Source organism: Stomoxys calcitrans, chromosome 3 (assembly GCF_963082655.1).
Source record: "Stomoxys calcitrans chromosome 3, idStoCalc2.1, whole genome shotgun sequence".
Taxonomy (NCBI): domain Eukaryota; kingdom Metazoa; phylum Arthropoda; class Insecta; order Diptera; family Muscidae; genus Stomoxys; species Stomoxys calcitrans.
The window spans coordinates 20753413-20775374 of record NC_081554.1 but is presented as its reverse complement, the minus strand read 5'-3'; the positions used below and the strand labels follow the sequence as shown (position 1 = coordinate 20775374).

Genomic DNA, 21962 nt, shown 5'->3' with positions numbered 1-21962 from the left:
ATGTGATGTAAAAACTTCTTCCCAAACAGGTTTCGCACTGTGGCATGCAAAACGGAGGCCGTATATCATTGAGCTCAAACTTGAATCGGAAAGCACTCATTGATATGTGAGAAGTTACCCCCTGCTCCCTAATGGAATGTTCATGGATAAATATGCGATAGGCAAGAAACATGTACCTTAATATTCGTACACTATTTCAAAGGCCTCCTTTAAAGTCCAGGTCGGTTACCGGTTGACCTTCTCTTGAGTTTTGGTTTTTTTTTCTGAGTCGCTTGGCTCCCCAGCCATTTGTTGTCCAAAATTAAAATCAGATTCCTTTTCCACTGCCAATGACCTTTTGTATAAGTCCTATATTGTCTCGATCGGCCCACAAGTTATTTTGAGGATTATTTAACGGTCCCCACGCTTACTCCTCAATTTTTAAGCCAAATGTGTAATCAACACTTGAATACCTTCCAATTGAATCCAATATCACCCCAATCACACTACTTTTTCATTTAAGAGGCTTTTGGGGGAGAAGGATTATTACACGAGGAAGGATTTTTGGGCAGTGGTGGGTTCCTGTTGGTTGGTGCCAAATTTTGATATCAAATTCATATTTGTGTTCCAAATACCTTTCACTAGAATTCCATTCTGTTCTTATCTACCAGTCTAGAGTGGCACTCTCGAGATGAGTTCTGGTCACAAATACCTTTAATTTGATTCCCATATTGTCCCGATCAATCTCCAGTCCGTTTGAGGGGTTTTTTTAAGTTGTTTGTGGGGTAGGGCAGCCGCCCTGAGATGTTTTTTCCGTTTTCTGACAGGAATGGTACTCCCGATACAAGTTCTACTTCCAAATACCTTTAATTTGATTCCCATATTGTCCCGATCGGTCTCCATGTTTGTTTGAGGGGTTTTTGATGTTGTTTATGGGGTAGGTCTGCCACCCTGAGACGTTGCAGTAAATTCAAAATCGGGGTCTACTCCGGGACGGCCCCCCTGATCTCATATTTTGATACATATTTCGAATTCTCCTCCAAAATACATTTGTTTTAGTCTCATATTGTGGAAAATTTTTTGCTTTAGGCGTTCGACCCCTATCGTGATTTCCACAAACGGATGGACAGATTGATGGACGAACTGACGCACATGGTTACATTGACTTATAAAGTCAAGACGATCATGAATAGATACACTTTATGAGATCACAGACCAATATTTCGAGATTTTACAAGCCGAATGACCTGATAAGTGTACTCCGCATTCTATGGTATTGGGTAAAAAAAAAAAAAAACATTTTGGAATCTGGTTTGGAGCCATTGGCAGGCAAAAACTTTCGTCATAGACCAAGGACGCACCAAAATTTTCCAAATTAAAATGTTTAAAACTAAAAATTTTGTTTTGAGTATAGAAATATCTCTATCATCATCTTAAATTACGAAACTATTTAGTTTAAACAGTGAGTAATTCTTACTCCATGATTTTGCATGATTTTTGATATGCACCAAGACATGCCTCCATTAAGTTTTACCAGTACTTCCCCATGGCAACAAATACCTGCAAGCATGGTTTCCACTTTGCACACTTATGCCGTCAATATTTGTTGCGAAATATCTATATATGTATATATATATATGAATGTTTGTATGTATTTCCATTAAGTGTGAGATTGCGGGCGCTATTTTAAGTTTGAAAGTCACTGGAAATGAGCGACGTCATTGCATTATTCAGAGTTGGTGCACGTAGCAACACATCAATATCCCTCCCACACACACACGCGTAGTACAACATTGGTGGAACGAAGCATTTGAAATCTTTCAGCTCTATGCAGTTGTTGTTAGTGTTCATTACAAATTTACTTTGTACTGACATGTGCACATGCACATATGCATTAAAATTTCTTGCAAAGATGCTGTATCAGCATAGCCTTACCCTGTAGTTTGAGGCCAGGAACTACGAGTAAAGGATTTCAAAGGATTCCTTGAAGGTTAACGCAAATTTGGGTATACCATATTCATTAAGCATTCGTTGAGCTGACGGCACCCCCCTCCCCCAGGCTACCATTGTTAAACATTGAGCTTGTAAACATTAAGTGATGAGATATTAATACACCATCTCACGTCTATGCTCCATAACTCACATTGTAAAACTCGCTCACTCACTCATTCGGGTGTTTATACTCCCCTCCCTACTCATTTACTCCCTTAAGCAGACACGCACTATGTGAGAATGAGGGATTGCCAACTGAAAGCATTGCTCAAGGCAAAGCACATGGGAATGCATTATTTTGTAGATTATTTTCAAGACAATAACAAATGCTTACTACTCCACATTTGCTTGTGTTGTGTTGTAGAACACTTGTTACCTTCGTCAGGAACATGAATGCTCATGTTGCTGTTGTACACAAATGTTGGTGATGTTTTAGTCGGCAGCAATGAGTAAGCTAATTGATGGTTAAGTAATGTTGCATACTTTAAGGAGCTGCGAATTATGGTTTAGCTTACAAATGCATTTAGAAACTTTAATGCAATTTTATTAGAGCGGCGAAACTATCGATAATCGCAACAATCGATATTTTCGATAGTTTTAATAATAAATATCGATAGTATCGTTAATTTTCCATCTCCTGTATTTCAAACAAAAATGAGAACTAAAAATGCACAGACCAAATAAAACCAAGATTAATAAAGTCAGTTGGAAGTCATGAGAGAAATCATTGTACGAAATGTTAACCTAATCGGATGAAAATTGCGCCCTCTATAATCGCAATGCATCTTAAAAGATACATTTAGTGTCGCATCACTTATTTTGGTTTAAATTTGCAAAAAAAATTACTTTTCCGATAATATCCATCGGAAAATATATCAATCGATATTCAGTCAAAAATTTGAATGTCGATAGTGCCATCGATATTTTGCCAGCTCTAATTTGTTTATCCTCTATCTTAGGATTGGCATATACTAACATCATCATTAATTTTCTTACACATTGGTCTAAAACTCCATAAAGTATTTATATTCTTGATCACAAATACTTTTTAAGTCGATCCATGTCAGGCCATGGAAGGAGTAAAGTTAGGCGCTTAAAATTTTGCATAGATAGATCTCTTTAAAAAGTCCATCAACTTGCGAATGTTCACATTCGCTCAATCTAAAAATTTATCAAAGCAATGAGAACCTAAAGTGGAACCCCTTTTGACAGCCAGTGCAGGACACTCACGCAGCAAATGTTCTAAAGTCTCTTCTTCCTCGACGTCCTCACAGCTGCTGCATAAGTCGTTACTTACAGCATACAGTCTGTCAGCATGTTTTCGAATCTGACAAGGACCATTAATGACGGACACAATAGCTGAGACTTCTAGGCAGCGACAGCAGAGCGGTAGACCTCTTAAAGTCCAGATTAGGGCAGATAGTTTTGGAGCATTGTGACCATCTGGCAATAGTTGCTCTTCGGGCCTGATCCTGAAGACTTAGCTTACTTGTCACTAGAGGCATACCCACTGATTTCAGTTTCCCTGGAATGTGTTAAGTAGTTGCTCGCCTCGCAAGCTCATCTGCTCTCAAAAATTCCCTGGGATATCTCTGTGACCCAGCAGCCAGAATAGGTGAACTTTGAAATGTTCAGCTATCTCGTTGCGCGATCTGCGACAGTCGAGGGCGGTTTTTGAATTCAGTAATACGTTTTCCAGGGAGTTAATGGACGGATAGCTATCTTGGAAGATATTTATGCCAATTGTTGTTATGACATTACATATCAGCCATTCCAATACTTCTTTAATTGCAAGGATCTCCGCTTATTACACACTACAGAGGTTGGGTAATCTTCTCGATAGGACCAGTCCTAGTTCTTCAAAATCAGGAGGTCAATGTAGCGAAGAGGTTAGCATAATCGCCTATGAATCTGAATGCCTGGGTTAGAATAGTAGCGAGAACATCAGAAATATTTTCAGCAGTGGTCATCCCCTGCTAATTCTGGCGACATTTATGAGAAGTTTGCCCCTGTTCCTTGATGGAATGTCCAGCAGGTGTACAGGGCAAGAGTTGCCTTTCTTGACCTTTCCAAAATGTTGAATTTGAAGTTAAATCTTCTGGCTAGCAAAACTCCCAGATGTTCTGCGCTTTCTGTAAATGGAACATTTATAGAATCTTCTGCTGAAAAAAAACTACTTCCCTCCGCGACGGATTTACACCTAGAGCTCCTTTGGTGGCCCAATTCGCCATCCAATGTAGAGCTTCCTGAAGTATATATCTTAGAGTGCTTGGAAACTTTCGCCTAACCACAATGGACAATGGCTATATACCAAAGTAGAAGAGACCCCTCCTTGAGGTGCTCCTCTGCTGACCCATCTTTTCAGACTTTCAGATCATCCGATTTAACGATCTTTTAAATTTAGATCGGCTGGGATTGTAAATGGTCCAAATTTGATATAGCTCCCATACATATGAACCGATCTCCCGATTATACTTCTTGACCCACTATAAGGCGCAATTCTAACCCGATTTAGCTGAAATTTTCCACAGTGCCAACTTTAACTTGCGTGCCAAATATGGCCTGTATCGGTTCATAACATTATATAGCTCACATATAAACCGATCTACCGATTTTACTCCTTCAGCCTCTACAGATCGTATTTCGTAACCGATTTGGCAGAAATTTTGCTTAGTGACTTCATCTATGACCTCTAACCTACGTGTTCAGCCTAATATGGCCTGAATCAGTTTATAACTTGATACAGCTCCTTTATAAGCCCATCCCCCGATTTTGTTTCTTGAGCCTCTATAAGGCGTAATTCTTACACGATCTGGCAGAAATTTTGAACTGCTTTTAGTACCTCTAACATACGCGGTTAGTGTTCTGAATTGGTCCATAACCTGACATAACTCCCATATAAACCAATCTTCAGATTTGATTTCTTAAGAGTCTAGAGGGCGTAATTCTCCAATCCATCCAATTTGCCTCTCTATAACATCCAACAAATGTGTCAAGTATGGTCTAAATCAGTTCAAAACCTGAAATAGCTCCCATATAAATCTTTCTCGCGTTTAAAATTCTTGACCCTCTAGAGGGCGCAATTTGAAACCTCTAGAGGGCGCTAGAGTGCGAAAAAATTCTTATCCGATTTAGCTGAAATTTTGCAAAGTGACTTCTTTTTTGAACTCTACGTTCCAAGTATGGTCTTAATCGGTTCATAACCTGATATAGCTCCCATATTAATCGACCTTCAAATTTGATCTCTTGATCCTTTAGAGTGCGATTTGGCTGACATTTTGTACCATGACGTTTTCTATGACATTCAACCGATGTAATAAGTATGGTCTGAATCGGTCTTAAATCTGATATAACTACCATATAAAGCGATCTCCCAATTATAATTCTTGAGCCTCTAGAGGGCGTAATTCTTACCCGATTTGGTTGAAATTTTCACTTCAAAATTTTTACACATCAGGTGATTTGGATAGGGTTGAGCTTATTCGGGGCCCTACGATTTTGTTTCGGGTCCCAAAAGCGGGTTTCAAGCTGTTCCAGTTGTTGGATAGTGCGAGGCCAAATTTGGCCAAAGCTGGTCTTCTAGATTGTGATTTTAATTGTGAAAACATCTTTCACTCTCTCTAATCTCACTAGAATATCTTACAAATTCCATACATCTAAACCTAAAACACGTCTATTATTACATTCCTAGATATGTGCACATTTTCCAAATGTAGTATACAATTCTCTTGGATTTCCACATACATATGCGTACATTTACCAACGCTAACATACAATTACTCTTGGATTTCCTCTTTAATACACAACACACCGGTGCTCATTTTGTGCCATTAAATGTAATATGAACATAATTTGTGTTTGTATCCTAGCACATAAATGAAGACGAGCCTTCTTTTAGATGGCCCATATAGGAGTATTGTTACAATATCTCATGTTGTTCACTGTTCCCTGTGGCTTTCAGAATAGTATTTTGGAGATTTGTAAATACATTTTATTGAAGTAATCAATTAAGCGGAGGCTTGTATCTTCACCATAACAACAACAACCACCATTTTGTATGAACTCCGCAATGAAGATGGATAGACATCTTGAAAAATGTTTTCCCAAATAATGAAGTAGACGTGTAGGGATTAACTAATCGTTGGACAAATAGCTATGAATTGTTATTCTAATCGATGTGTACACCAAAATTGAAAATGTTATTAAGAGAAATAATAGGGGGAAATAAAAATGACTTTCGGATGGTATTACAGGATGGTTATAAAACTAACAGAAGATTTATAACAATGAATCCTTAAGAATATCGGGTATTGGTTGGAAATGAACCCACGAAATTGGCACTGGTAAGCTTAGCCAGCTACTAATACAGCTATCTGAACACATAACAAGAAAAAGGGCATTAAGTTTGGCTGGGCCGAATCTTATATGCCCCCCACCATGGATAGCATGTGACAAGAACTTTTTTAATTTAATCATTCCACATCGAAATATCCTTTTCCGACCCTGAAAAGTATATATTGTTGATCATAGTAAAAATCTAAGACGATCTGGCCATTTCCGTCCGTCCGTCTGTCTCTCTGTCTGTTGAAATCACATTACACTCTTTAAAAATAGAGATATTGAGCTGAAACTTTGAGCAGATACTTTTTTTGTCCATAGACAGATTAACTTTGTAGATGGGCTATATCGGACTATATCTTGATATAGCTCCCATATAGACCAATCGCCGATTTAGGATCTTAGGCCCATAGAAACCACATTTATTATCCGATTTTGCTGAAAATTGAGACAGTGAGTCAGGTTAGGCCACCGTAGCGCAGTGCTTAGCATGTCCGCCTATGTCGATGAACGCCTGGGTTCGAATCCTGGCAATAAAAACAGAAAATTTGTAAGCGGTGGTTATCCCCTCCTAATGCTATCGACATTTGTGAGGTACTTTGCCAAAACATCTCTCCCAAGAGGTGTCGCTCTTCAGCCCGCCATTCGGACTCGTATATAAAATGGAGGCACCTTATCATTGAGCTTAACATTGAATCGGACAGCACTCATTGATTTGTGAGAAGCTTGGCCCTGTTCCTTAATGGAATGTTCATGGGCAAATTTGCATTTGTGTTATGTTAGGCCACTCGATATCCTTCTTCAATTTAGCTCAGATCGGTCCAGATTTGGATATAGCTAACATATAAATCTCTCTATTTAAGCTCTTGGGCCCATAAAAGACGCATCGTTTGTACGACTTTGCTGAATTTTAGCACGGTGAGATTTGTTAGGCTCTGGCCCAGATCGGTCCAGATTTGGATACAGTTGCCATATGGTCCAATCTCTCGATTTAAGGTTTTGCGCCCATAAAATTCGCACTTTTTGACCAATTTCGCCATAATTTAGGACTGTGAGTTAGTTGCTACACCTAACGGAAAACAAAAATATCCCAGTGGAAGTGGATATGCACATAGACGACATACTGGTGTAGACCAAGAGATAGGTCATGTGGCGGAATAATATTCGCACCCTCTTTTCAACCAAACCTAAGAGATCAGTCAAATATCTAGGGTTCCGACTAGATACAAAGCTACCCGATGCAGAGCAAATTCGGCGTGCGACAACAAACAAAGGCCGCGGGTATAATGGCACAACTCAGCCGTTACTCTATGCAGAACAAATTCGACGTGGGTCAACAAACAAAGGCCGCGGGCATTACGGCATTACTCAGCCGACTGATGGCAAACATAGGCGGGCCTCTCCCGTGCGTGTGCAGACTCTTAATGGAGACATGCAATAGTATCCTTCTCTATGAGAGTGAAATATGGGGCCAGACACTGCAGACAGCATTTCGAGCGAAATCCTTGCTCTCAGTACAGAGGACGGCGGCTCTTAGGGTCATATCATCCCAGCGGACAGTGGCGGAGGCCACCGTGGCACAGAGTTTAGCATGTACCCCTATGACGCTGAACGCTTGGGTTCAAATCCTGGCGAGACCATCTTAATATTTTCAGCTGTGGTTATCCCCTCCTAATGCGGGCGACATTTGTGAGGAACTTTGCCATGTAAAAACTTCTCCTCAAAAGAGGTGTCGCACTGTGGCACGCCGTCCGGACCCGGCTATAAAAAGGAGGTTCCTTATCATTGAGCTTAAACTTGAATCGGACTACACTCATTGATATATGAGAAGTTTGCCACTGTTCCTTAATGGAATGTTCATGGGCAAATTTGCATTGACAGTGGCGGAGTCCGCAGCAATGGCGAAATGGTTCCGATAGACTTACAGGCCATGGAGCGAGACAGGCTCTACACCGCGAAATGGAAGACCCAAAGAGGGCAGGGTGAGTTTCAAACGAATCATATACGAGTCATACGATAGGTGAGATATCGAAAGATGGCAACAGGGGACGCATGAGATGATGTAGACGCGACTACTAATACCCGATATACGGATGTATAGAGAAAGGAATCATGGCGTCGTCAACTACTACGTCACACAACTGTTGACAGGCCATGGTTATTTCAGCAAATACCTGCATAGAATGGGCAAATGCTCCTCAATGATTTTCATTTATGAGGAGCTAGAAGTTGCCTGCGACGTGTAACACACATTCTGCGAGTGCTGGGTTGAAAGACGCAGGAAATTGGAAACAGCGATTGGTGATGTTTCGTCAGAGACAATAATCACGAGGATGCTGGAAGACGGAAGGAAATGGGAAGCGCACCATGAAGGTAGACCTGAACGCAGCGGCGTAGAGTATGAACGCGGAAGTTTAGACGCTAACACAGTTAAGAAGATATGGATAATCACCAGATATGCGGTCCACCTCGAAGTAATGCGAAAGCGGTTCCGAGGTGGAATTAAAATTTAGGCGAGAGACGTACTCGTCATGGCGTAAAGCATTTGCAGACGCCAGAAATGCTAAAGAAAAATCACACCATTACATCATACCCGTACATCTTACCCTTACATCATCCTCTTATTACATCTTTACCTTACATTTAACCCTTACATAATACCATTAAATAATACTTTTACATCTAACTTCTTATAAAGGGTGATTTTTTTGAGGTTAGGATTTTCATGCATTAGTATTTGACAGATCACGTGGGATTTCAGACATGGTGTCAAAGAGAAAGATGCTCAGTATGCTTTGACATTTCATCATGAATAGACTTACTAACGAGCAACGCTTGCAAATCATTGAATTTTATTACCAAAATCAGTGTTCGGTTCGAAATGTGTTCATTCACCGTAACGTTGCGTCCAACAGCATCTTTGAAAAAATACGGTCCAATGATTCCACCAGCGTACAAACCACACCAAACAGGGCATTTTTCGGGATGCATGGGCAGTTCTTGAACGGCTTCTGGTTGCTCTTCACTCCAAATGCGGCAATTTTGCTTATTTACGTAGCCATTCAACCAGAAATGAGCCTCATCGCTGAACAAAATTTGTCAAAATTTGAACACATTTCGAACCGAACACTGATTTTGGTAATAAAATTCAATGATTTGCAAGCGTTGCTCGTTAGTAAGTCTATTCATGATGAAATGTCAAAGCATACTGAGCATCTTTCTCTTTGACACCATGTCTGAAATCCCACGTGATCTGTCAAACACTAATGCATGAAAATCCTAACCTCAAAAAAATCACCCTTTACTTATGTTATACCCTTACATCCCACCCTTTCTTCATGTCCTTTATCAATCCTATAAAGTATGCAGGTCGTGCTACTAGAATTACAAAGAAATAAAATCTTTAGTCAAATATTCCAATTATTAAAATCCCATTTCTATTTCATTCAAATATGCTAAGGGAAATTCCAAAATTCATCAAAAGGACTAACTTATCAATATCCTCAAGCATTAATACCATGAATAGTATATCTGCTCTTATGCTTGTCAACTCTTTCAAGTGAGCTAAATTTTGAAATCAATGCGTATAAAGAGCAAAGCAAGTTGGAGGTGGCCCCCATCTATGGAATGGGTGCGGTGCACTGCACGTCTACACCATTTTTCACCAAGCATAGTGCAAACATTTTCCACATCATTAGTTATGTCAAATGCAACAAATGCTTATGATCACTCGATAAAGCAACAGGAATATGAACTGATGAACCGATGCGCAGTAACATCGGCAAATGTCCTTGCATTTGGCCATCAAAGAACAGCCAGTGCAAAACATCAATGTGCAATGCCAACGCATAAAATGAAGAAAGGACTAAGTCCATTTTCAAAAAAAAAAAAAAAGAAAAATAATCCACCACAAAAAATCTTAGTCAAATGTCCCTCTTCATATGCATAAGGAGTCACATCGGGAGATAATTTCATAACCTGATATAGGTTATGGACCCATACGGGTTATGCAAGGCACAAAAAAAAGTACTTTGAAATATTAACCGCCTCTTAAACAATAAAACAAAAATAGACTTAGTCCTTTTTAGTTTTACATAAACGAATGATTTTACATCCATCCATTTGCTCTTTGAAGGTTGCAATAGTGCGACAAATACAAATGGTGAAATATTGCAATTTTATACGGTTCAAAAGAGGGTCATGTCAAATAGAAAGAATAATCATCGAATATTGCATGGCAGATACCGATGATTCAGGGTCGGCTGGGGTAAATGAAGATAGGCTACGAAATTGTATGAGTCATTGCATGTTGGATATACTAGCCGCTCGAGAATTAAATGCAATTTTGTCATGAGCATTAAATTAAGGAGCAGCGAGCATCCTATTTTCCCAACATATTTCAAACTGAAAGAGAAAGAATTTTTTTTATTGCCTAGCCCAGAATTCTCTGCTCAAATAAAGCCGCTCGAGAATTAAATGCAATTTTGTCATGAGCATTAAATTAAGGAGCAGCGAGCATCCTATTCTCCTAACATATTTTAAACTGAAAGAGAAAGAATTTTTTTTATTGCCTAGCTCAGAAGGCTCTGCTCATAGAGACACCACTTAACAGAGAAGTTTTACGAAGGCTGTGGAGTCGGAGTAGAGCAATTTTGCTGGATGTCGGAGTCGAGAAAATGATCTCTACTCCGAACAAAGTAGTAAAAATATTTAACAAAAAAGAAATAATTCTTAAAAAATGTTTGGAAAAACACAAGTAAAAGACATTAAGATCGTCCGTGCTGAACTTTGGGTAGCCACCACTTCGGATAAATATATTAACCACCTTCCGTCATAATCCGGTGAATAATGCATAATTTATGCCTCCATAGCAGCTTTATCGAAATATGGTCCGATTTAGGGCTAATTCGATTTAATAAGTATAAGTCCCTGTTCAATTTTGTAATGTTGGTCTTTTTGGTATCCATATCCATATATAGACCGATCTGAACCATATACGACACGGATGTCGAAAAGCCTAACATAAGTCACTGTATGAGCGAAAACGGATTATAAATGTTCATTTTAAGGGGCCTAGACTTTAAATCGCGATATCAATCTATATGGCAGCTATATCCAAATCTGAACCGATCCGAGCCAAATTGAAAATGCCGCAGGACCCAACACAACTCACTGTCCCAAATGTTGGCGAAAGCGTACAATAAATACGCTTTTTATGGACGAAAAACCATATATCGAGAAATCGGTCTATATGGCAGCTATATCTAAATCTGGTCCGATCTGAGCCAAATTAGAGAATAATGTTGAAGGACCTAACACAATTCACTGTCACAAATTTCAGCAAAATCGGATAATAAATGTGGTTTTTAAGGCCCAAAGACCTTAAATCGAGAGATCGGTCTATATAGCAGCTATATCCAAATCTAAACCAATCTGGGCCATATTGCAGAAAGATGTCGAAGGGTCTAACACAACTCACTGTCCAAATTTTCAGCGACATCGGACAATAAATGGGCCTTTTATGGACCCAAAACCTTTAATCGAGAGATCAGTCTATATGGCAGCTATATCTAAATCTGAACACATCCTTGCCAAATTGAAGCGGGATGTCGAAGGTCCTAAAACAACTCTTGTCCTAAATTTTTGCAAAATCGGACAATAAATGCGCCTTTTATGAGCCAAAACCCTTTATCGAAAGATCGGTCTATATGGCAGTTATAAACAAGTCTGGACCGATCTGAGCCAAATTAAAGAAGCATGTTGAAGGGCCTAACTGAACTCACTGTCCTAAATTTCAGCAAAATCGGATAATAAATGTGGCTTTTAAGGCCCTTAGACCCTAAATCGGCGAATCCGTCTATATGGGGGCTATGCCAAGGTATAGTCCGATATAGCCCATCTTCGAACTTAACCTGCTTATGGACAAAAAGGAATCTGGGCAAAGTTGTAGCTCAATATCTCTATTTTTAAAGACTGTAGCGTGAATTCAGAATACAGACGGACGGACATGGCTACATGATCTTAGAGTTTTACGCTGATCAAGAATATACTTTATAGGGTCAGAAATGGATATTTCAATGTGTTGCAAACGGAATGACAAAATGAATACATCGCCATCCTCCGGGTTGGGTATAATAATTCAGGCACACTATTTAAAAATATTTACATGGTCCCTGGTCTACTGATCAGTAGCACACGCCAGATCGTCTAAGCCAAGCTTCCCTTATTTCCTATGGTAAAACATCAGCCTACCATCGCTGTCATATAACATGCCGTCAATGGCCATATAAGGGAGGCATGAAGGAGGGAGGGTCCTCCCACTCTCCTTCAGTCTCTCGAATCTCACCCTTGTGGGGTATATTCCTCAGACAACTCCGTTGTGGTGGGTGGCACAACGTCGAATGTGGCAGATGGACTATCCAACCATGAAGGAATCTGTCCATTTTACCCCTACGATAAACCTGCCGATTGTATGGGTATTAAACTCTTCCGCTCGCAGTTACATACCTCCTCATACCAAGGCAGTGTCTCAGCATATGGCGTTCGAAACTCCGTGCTCTTTCTATCTGGGCAGATGATCTAAAAGTCAACACAGGAAGCGCATATGATAGGACCCGCCTGACCACTTATTTGAACTCAGTTTCAACCGGGTACTAAGATGCTTTCTGCCTATGAAAAGTTGACCACGGTCTTGGTAGGCACGTCTCGGCTTCTCCAGTTTACAATCCATGTGTCGATTGAAAGTAAACTACTCTGGAAAGACTACGTCAAGATACTCGACACCTATCCTGATGTCTGGGATGTCATTTTGGGCATTCTTATCGAGGTTCCCCCTCTTTCCTCGTAACACAATTTACGAGCATTTCGCCACATTCAGTTTAAGTCTTCATTCCCTGAAGTTTTCCTTCAATCTTCCAATATACCTGGTTTTACTCCTAGCTGCCATATTCTACCTGGGATGATGGGATGCCACCAGTATGTCATCAGCGTATATGAAAAGAGTCTCACCTGTCTCTGGCTCCGGAATGGCGGCCATGTATAAATTATAAAGAACTGGTCCCAGTGCCGAGTCTTGCGGAACTGCAACCACTATTTTCTTCGTTCGCGAGGTCGCCTGTGCAATTGTAACAGCAAAGGATCTACCTTTGAGGAAGTTGGAGACCAACCCACATAAGTGTACATCAAAACCATATGAATATCTCATTTTCCTTACAATACCCTCCTGGCAGAGGTATCGGACGCCTTCTCGAAGTCCAATCCTACCGCGATTTTAGCACAACGTGCATTTAAACCTCCTGCGACCCTGCTAGTTAGTGTCAGGTGGGCATGTGTGGTTGAGGTTGCTTTTCTAAAACCAAATCAGTTATCCTTTAGAATTCCCCTGTCCTCCATATGGTCTTCTAATCGTTCCAACATTACAATTTCCAACAGCATGGATGTATTGGACAATAATGAGATTGGTCTGTAACTGGCTGCAGAAGTTGAGTTGGTGAATCCTCAGATCCATCAACTCTAATTCGATCATCGAATTCCACCAAAGGCGCATATAATCCTGGGTCCACATTTCTCTCCACTACCCTCTGTAGCACCTATGAGAGTATGTCGGCCACTGCATTTGCCCTAGACTCCTCTAATGCTAGATGTTCCCCATCAGGTCCTTTAAGATCACCGATCATTTTCTGTCTCTTGGCTGGACAAATACCCTTTAGCTTTTGAAACATATTGCATCCCGGTCTAATGGCATTAAAGGTTTCCAACGTGGCTTATTCCTCAAACATTGCTATCCCTTGCGCAATGAAATTGGATATAGCTTCCATAAAAACCGATCTCCCGATTTGACTTATTAAGCCCTTACAAGCAATTTTTGTCCGATTTGACTGAAATCGGTATGGTTGAAATTAATCTATAACCCATATAACCCGATCTCCCGATTTGACATCTTGATCCCCCACAGTCCGTAATTTTTTGTCCGATTTGACTAAAATTTCGTATGTAGTGTTCTGTTACGATTTCCAACAACTGTGCTAAGTATGGCTGAAATCAATCTACAACGTGATATAGCTCCCATATAAACCGATCTCCCGATTTCACGTCCCGATCCCCTGAAAGCCTCAAATTTTGTCCGATTTGGTTATAATTTTGCACGTTGTGTTCTGTTGTGACTTTCGACAACTGTGCCAAGTACGGTCCAAATCGGCATTTAGCCCGATGTCGCTCCCATATAAGTTGATCCCTCGATTATCCTTCTTCGGTTCCTAGAAGCTATTAGTTTTTTCAGGTTTGGCATAGGTTTGGTATGGAGAGTAAAATAATGCCTTTCAACTAATTTTACCTTGTGAACATTTCCTTAGAATCCATGGCGGTGGGTTTCAAAGATTCGGCCCGGCCGAACTTTGCACATTTTTATTGGTTTTGATAATAAAAAGATGTGCCGAGTATGGTTCCAAACCCTGATGTAGGTCCCATATAAATCAATCTCTAGATTAGACTTCCCTATAAAACGCAATTGTTATCTGATTTGGCTGAAATTTTGCACAATGAATTCTTCTCCGACATATGGCCTGAATCGGTCTAAAACCTTATAAAGCTCCAATATGAACCCATCTCCCAATTGGACTTCTTGAATCTCTTGTCTGATTTGACTGAAATTTTTACTTTTCCTTTGAAAAGTATGGTCTGTGTTGGTTTGAAACCTGATATAGCGCCCAAATAAACCCATCTCCTAATTACACTTCTTAAGCCCCTAGATGGCGCTGATCTTATCTGATTTGTCTGATGAACTGTGCCCTGATTTGCCTGAAATTTTGCACAACGACTTCTCCTACGACCATTAACATATGTGCTAAATGTGGTCTTAATAGGTCTATAAACTGGTATAGCCCCATAAAACCGATTTCCTGATTGCAGTTCTTTAACCACTAGAGGTGGCAGTTCTTGTCGGATTTGATGAAATTTTGCACAAATTCATCTACTTTGGTCTTCTACATCCAAGCCAAGTATGGCCCAAATCGGTTGATAAGCTGATTTGCTCCAAAAGCATGGCATTTCATACCCATTATCCTTTGTTTGCCTTTAAGAACGTGACAGGGTATATAAAATGATCTGAGCACATAACCTGACACAATTTGGTCAGAACCCAAGACCGGTTACGTATATCCCCATCTAAATCGATATCCCATTTTTACTTCTTGAGCCCTGCAATTTTGCACAATGACTTCTACTATGATCTCCATCATCCATATCAAATATGGACCGTATCGGTCCATAACCTGATATAGCTCCAATAGCATAGCAGTTCTTATCCATTATCCTTTGTTTGCCTATAAACCGGTCCAAGAACTTGACAAATGTTTTCCATGGAAGAGGGCATATATGATTCCGCTCGGCTGAAAAAATATCAAAATCATCATGAAAATATATAAAGACTAATATAAAATTTTTGTTAAATTTCCCATAAATGCTCCTCAAACCTCATTCAACGTCTCTGCAACACTAAAATATGATGAATTGTGCTAACGTTTCACATTGGCCTCCAGTTTTAAACTAATAGCATTTAAGAACGAGCTTTTCGCAACCATTTAGATTGCATTATCCAGGACATAAATTTGTTATTGCTAATGATTTTGTTTTACACACTTTTTCAAATGGCATTGGCTGCTGTTGCTCACCCCTCTAGTACACTGTCGTGCAAATGAATAGGTACAGAAATATTTCTGCACAAGTTTGGAGTTTGTTTGAAGAGATATGGATTGGTAAAAAAATCTTTGCTTGTTCATATTCCAATGCCTTGCAGTATAAATCTCTATAATCTTAGTAAAGCCATCCACTTTTGCTTTACCATCCCTGAACACATTCTATAATGCCTCTTAACACCATAATGATGATACATCATCATCGATATCTGAGAAGCTGTTGCTGTTACTGTAATCAATATCTACGCAGAATTTATGCTGTCATATCATATGTTTTATTAACAACTTTTGATGTGCCATATTTTGCCACCCATCACCTACCAGCTACCTAATGCTTTTATTTTCCTTTATTTTTGTTCTTTTACAGCTGCAGCGAAGGTCGTGTCATGTCTGCCGACACCAAAGGTTGTGTGGATCGAAATGAATGCCTCGATATGCCCTGCCTCAATGGTGCCACCTGCATAAATCTGGAGCCACGTTTGCGTTATCGCTGCATCTGCCCGGAAGGTTATTGGGGTGAAAATTGTGAACTGGTGCAGGAGGGTCAAAGGCTGAAGTTAAGCATGGGTGCATTAGGTGCCATCTTTGTGTGTCTTATTATCATTTTAAGTGAGTACCTGCTTTTGCTCTCATATAACATGAAAATTGATTCATACTTCATGTAGTGAAAATTCCATTTATGGCCCCATAAGCTTTTTTAAGGCAAGGCAAGCTATAGTGACAATATGTAAAATATGCATGTGTAGGCAGCTGCGCGTTGGTTGGCTGATGTGGAAAAACGGAAGTCTGGCGCAACAAAATTGAGTTTGAAAATTTATTAAGACATGGTATCACTTTCATATTTGTAAGAATGTTGTAGTCCTTGTTACTGCAGCTGATGTCATTTAATATTCTCCAATAATGCTGTGAAGGAAGATGTCTTTTTCTTCGATAAATGAAGATGCAGATGTCTTTATTTTTGTTAATTGAAAATTTTGTTGAAAGGATATGACGACATTGTCACAAACGAAATATTTGTTTAAGTTGTAATCAGCCATCAGATGGGGCTTTTATGGGCTTAAGAGCCTATATCGGTCTGATTTAGCTTGTTGAAGAACTTGACCTGCGTATGAACAAAATAAGATTTTGTGCCGAATTTTCGCTTAATATCTCAATTTTTCAATTCTGTAGTAGCGCTGAAAAAAGGCCCCAAATTAAAGATTTTTCCTTATTCGAAGGATTTTAGCAATGAAAAGGAGCCAAATAACCAAAACTTTATATTAAAGATGTAATCTTTAAATTTAGATGCGTAGCTGCTAAGTTCGGCTTGACCGAATCATGGGTACCCGCTAAAAATGTACACTGATTATCGAGTTTGTATTTGAATTATTAGGTCTCAATAGGATGCGGGTCCTCAGGGGGCCCTTATAACCATATTGACCAATTCGTATACAACTTGCAGCTTATTTTGTAAGACATAAGATAGTTTTTGGGCCAAATTTCAGCCATATCAGGTGAAAATGTAGGTTTCTAAGGGCTGAAGAAGTCAAATCAATGGAACTGCTTTTTTGGGGGCTATATCTTTTTATAGACCGACTCCGATCATACTTGGCACGCAAGTTGAAAGTCATAACTCAAGTCTTTTATCCAAATTTCATCCAAACCAGATGAAAATTGAAGCTTATAAGGGCTCAAGACGTCAAATCCGGTGACCGGTTTATACGGGGGCTATATCTGTTTATAGACCGACTCCACTCCAATCATACTTGGCATGGAAGTCATAACTCAAGTACTTCTTCCAAATTTCAGCCAAATCGGTTGAAAACTGAGGCTTCGAATGGCTCAAAAAGTGAAATCCGGAGATTGGTTTATATGGGGTCCTTATAAAAATCTAAACCAGTGTGGCCAATTTGCAATACCCAATAACCAACCTCAATATGAAGTTTCTGTTCGACCACTAACGTGAGTTCAACGTACGGACGGACGGACATAGTTAAATCGTCTTAGACTTTTTACGACGATCCGAAATATATATACTTCACCAAATATGCCACACAGGATTCTCTTATAACCAAACTCTGTCAAACTTATTTGGAGTTTCTCTTTAAACACCCTTTATGTACTAGTCGAACCGGGCCCGCTCCGCTGCGCCTTATTTAACTCTCTAATATCTTTTCAGGGTGGGGACACTTCACCCTGAATGTGGATATCGAATTCGTGCCACTGTAGCCTATGACTCTGAAAGCCTTCGGATCCTGGCGGGAATATCGGACAAAGCGGCGACATTTGTGAGGTACAATGCCATGCATGGTCATTAAAAAAAATTTCCCCAAAACTCCGAAATTGGATATCAAATTCGTTTTCTACTCTCAAATACCTATCATTTGAGTCCCATATTGTCGTAATGGCCATTTGACGTATCTTTAGGAGGAAAAGCTCCACCTAGACTTGAACGCAAAATTTAATGTCATATTTGTAATCTACTTCCAAATACCTTTCATTTGAGTCCCATATACCCATGGTCGGCTAATATGCCCATTTAGAGGTGGGCGACCTCCCATTACTTGGTTTTATGCTATATTTGTAATCTTCTGCCTAATACTTTTCATTTGAGTCCCATATTGACATGAACTTCGAATATATCTGTTTATAGGAGTTTTGGGGTTGGGTTGGGGGGGCCCGCTAAGTGCTTGGACCCAAATTTTTATACAATATTCGTTTTCTGGTCTCCCAATACCTTTCATTTGATAACTTTATGGTGCCCATCGGACCACTTACGGATATGGGTGCGGTTTTTGGGGTAAGGGGGAGGGTCCGCCTCCATCCGATATCTAAAAATTATATTGCCTATGTTTCCTTCCAGACAAACGTACACAATTTATTCAGATTCGAAATTTCCTCCCGAATACCTTTCATTTGAGCCCCATATTGAAATGAACGTCCAATATTTTTGTTTGGGGGAGTTTTGGGGTTTTGGCGGATCGATGGGTCCTTAGACTCAAATTTTAATACCATATTCGTATTCTACTCTCCAATAACTTTCATTTGATACCTATATTTTCCATATCGGTCCACTTTTGATCCTGGGTTGTGTTTTTGGCATAAGGGGGAGAGTCCGTCCCATTCCGACTTTGAAAAATTATAAAGCCTATGTTTCCTTCCTGACCAAACTACACATTATGCGAAAATTTCGAGAAAATTGGTTCTGCCGTTTTTGAGTCTATACGGAACAGATTGACTAATCTGCCCATTTTGGGCATTTTTGTGGGGGTAGGGTGACCCCCTATACTTAGACATGAATTTATATGCCAGATTCGTTATCTACTCCCGCATACTTTTCATTTGATACCCATATTGTCCTTATCGGTCCGCTTTTAATTTTGGGTGGTGTTTTTGGGGTAACAGTGGAGGGTTCGTCCCCTTCCGATATCAATAATTTATAAAGCTTATTCCTACTTCCTGACCATATTCGTAATCTGCTCCCGAATACCTTTCATTTGAATCCAATATTGTCATGATCGCCAAATAAACCAATTTTAAGGGGTTTTGGGGCTGGGGCGGCCCACAGGTACTTGGACCAAATTTTTATTATGAAATTCGTATTCTACTCTTGAATACCTTTCATTTAAAACCCATATTGTCCCGATCGCTCCACTTTTATTTTTGGGGTAAGGGGGAGGGTCCGCCCCCCCCCCCCCCCCCGATATCAAACAATTATATAGCCTATGTTTCATTCCAGACTAACATAAACAATCTGTTAAAATTTCAAGGTAATCGGTTAAGTCGTTTTCGATATGAGCCATTGGGTTAGGGGAGTTTACACGATGAGTCATCCCCCAAACACATGGCCCCAAAATTAATTATCAAATTCGTTTTCTAGTCTCAAATACCTTTCATTTGAGCCACATATTGGCATGGTCGAAAAATTTTGACCTTTTGGAGGGTGTTTTGAGGAAGGGGTGATGCACTAAATACATGGTCCAACATTTGCATATCAAATTCGTATTGTACTCCCAAATAAGTTTATTGGAGCCCCATATGGCGATGGCCAGTAAAAAAATGCTGTTTGTGGGGTATTTTGGGGGTTAGACCTCCAGAAAATTGGTCCCGAAAGTGGGTATAAATTATTGCTCTACCCCTATTTGGGTAATGGTAATGTTGTGGGGGTGGGGTGGCCCCATAGACACTTTTCCCGAATATTGATATCAGATTCGTGCTTTACTTCCAAAGACCTTTCATTTGAGCCCCATATTGCTATGGTCGTAATTTTGCCCCTTTGGGAAATGTTTTTGGGGAGAGGCGGCCCCCAAACACTTGGTCCCATATTTGGATATCAGATTCGAATTCTACACTCAAATACCTTTTATTTAAGCCTCATATTCCTATAGTCAGTAAACAAGTCCAGTTTGGGGGGGTTTTTGCGAAGAGGTGGACACCCAGAAATGTGGTCCCTCATTGGGATATAAAATTCATATTCTAATCGCAAAAACCTTTCATTTGAGTCCCATATTGCCATGGTAGGTAAATATGTCCGATTTAGGGGTGTTTTGGGGGTTGGGGTGGTCCCCCTAACACTTGGTCCTACAATTGGATATTTGATACGTTTTCCTATCCTAAATACTTTTCATTTGAGTCCCATATTGTCGTGATTGGTGTAAATATATGTTTGGTAGGTTTAAGGGTGGGGCGTCCCCCCTAGGTACCCATTCGAAATTTGGATACCAAATTTTTATTTTTAGGGTTCTATATGAGAGCACACAAAATTTCGCTTAAATAGCACTACCCATCTCCGAGATCTGGCGTTTCTGAACATTAGGGTAAGGGGGAGGGTCCGCCCCCCCTTCAGATATCACAAAAAATTTAGTACCCTATTTTCACCACGGGATCATTATGTATCAAGAAAATCGGTTCAGCCGTTTCTGAGTCTATAAGGACCACACAAACAAACACAAATTGATTTTTATATGTAAGAAGATTCATGCATACAAAACCTTGCAAATATTTAAAATCCAACCTTGAAATTTTAATCAATAATCAAATGATCACTTCTGGTATAAAATTAAAAAACAAACTTTTGAATATTTTTTTTTTTTTTCATCCTCCCTTTCTCAATGTTAATAATAAAACTTCATTTTACGAGTATTGAAAACTATTTGTCCTTTAATGCTGGCATAAAATAAACTATGGTGGCCTTTCAATTTAAATAATGGATTTTTTTTGTCCTTTTTTTCGTCATCCTAATTCATGCACAAGCCCCCATGGTGTTTGTGGCGGTTTCTGTGTGTATGTGGATGTTTGGATTTAAGTTTAGACAAACAATTCAAAAGAAATAACCCCCATTCAAAATGGAAATATGGCTTTATTGTATTTCATACACTCACACCCAGCACAAAGGAAAAATCCAACAAAACCCAACATTATGTAGCGTAAAGCAAAGCGGATTTTGACTTGCCACAACAACAAAAAAAAGAAAATAGTCACAGCGGAAATAAAACGAAATTTCAAACTTTAAAATATCATGTTATTGTTTATGGTCAGTGTCAGCATCCTATGACCAACAAACAAAAACACAACACAACACACAGAAGAAACACCAAAAATATAAAAGGAAACGCTCTGTAATACAATCTAAGTAGACAGCATTAATATAAAAACGATATTAAAAAAATATCCTTGGGATATATTAAATTTTTAAACTTTTTAGCTAGGGACCACTAAAGGCGATATAGAGAAAAAAAAATTGAAAATTCCAAGAATTTAAGGACTGTAAATACCTACAACTTTTTGTGTTGCAAAAAATTAACACACACACATATACATGGACACAGTTACATTCACAGTTCAAGTTTAAAGAATTTGAAAAAAAAAATTGTTTCTCCGACCCATGTCCTTGCCCTCAGGGTTTGTACGGCTTGTAATCCTCTTATAAAAATTAGTTAGTTTTTTGGCTCTCTTTCATATTAATGTTTGTAAAATAGCATT

At 39.4% G+C, this 21962-nt stretch overlaps 1 protein-coding gene across 2 annotated transcripts in view; it reads left to right on the top strand.

The window, feature by feature from the left end:
- Positions 1 to 21962, top strand: part of LOC106084001 (putative neural-cadherin 2) — a 607508-nt gene that overhangs the window by 543321 nt on the left and 42225 nt on the right. For both annotated transcript variants that reach the window (XM_059365812.1, XM_059365813.1), the window contains one exon: positions 16369 to 16610. In XM_059365812.1, the coding sequence (XP_059221795.1) occupies positions 16369 to 16610 (242 nt within the window). The remainder of the gene's footprint in view (positions 1 to 16368; positions 16611 to 21962) is intronic.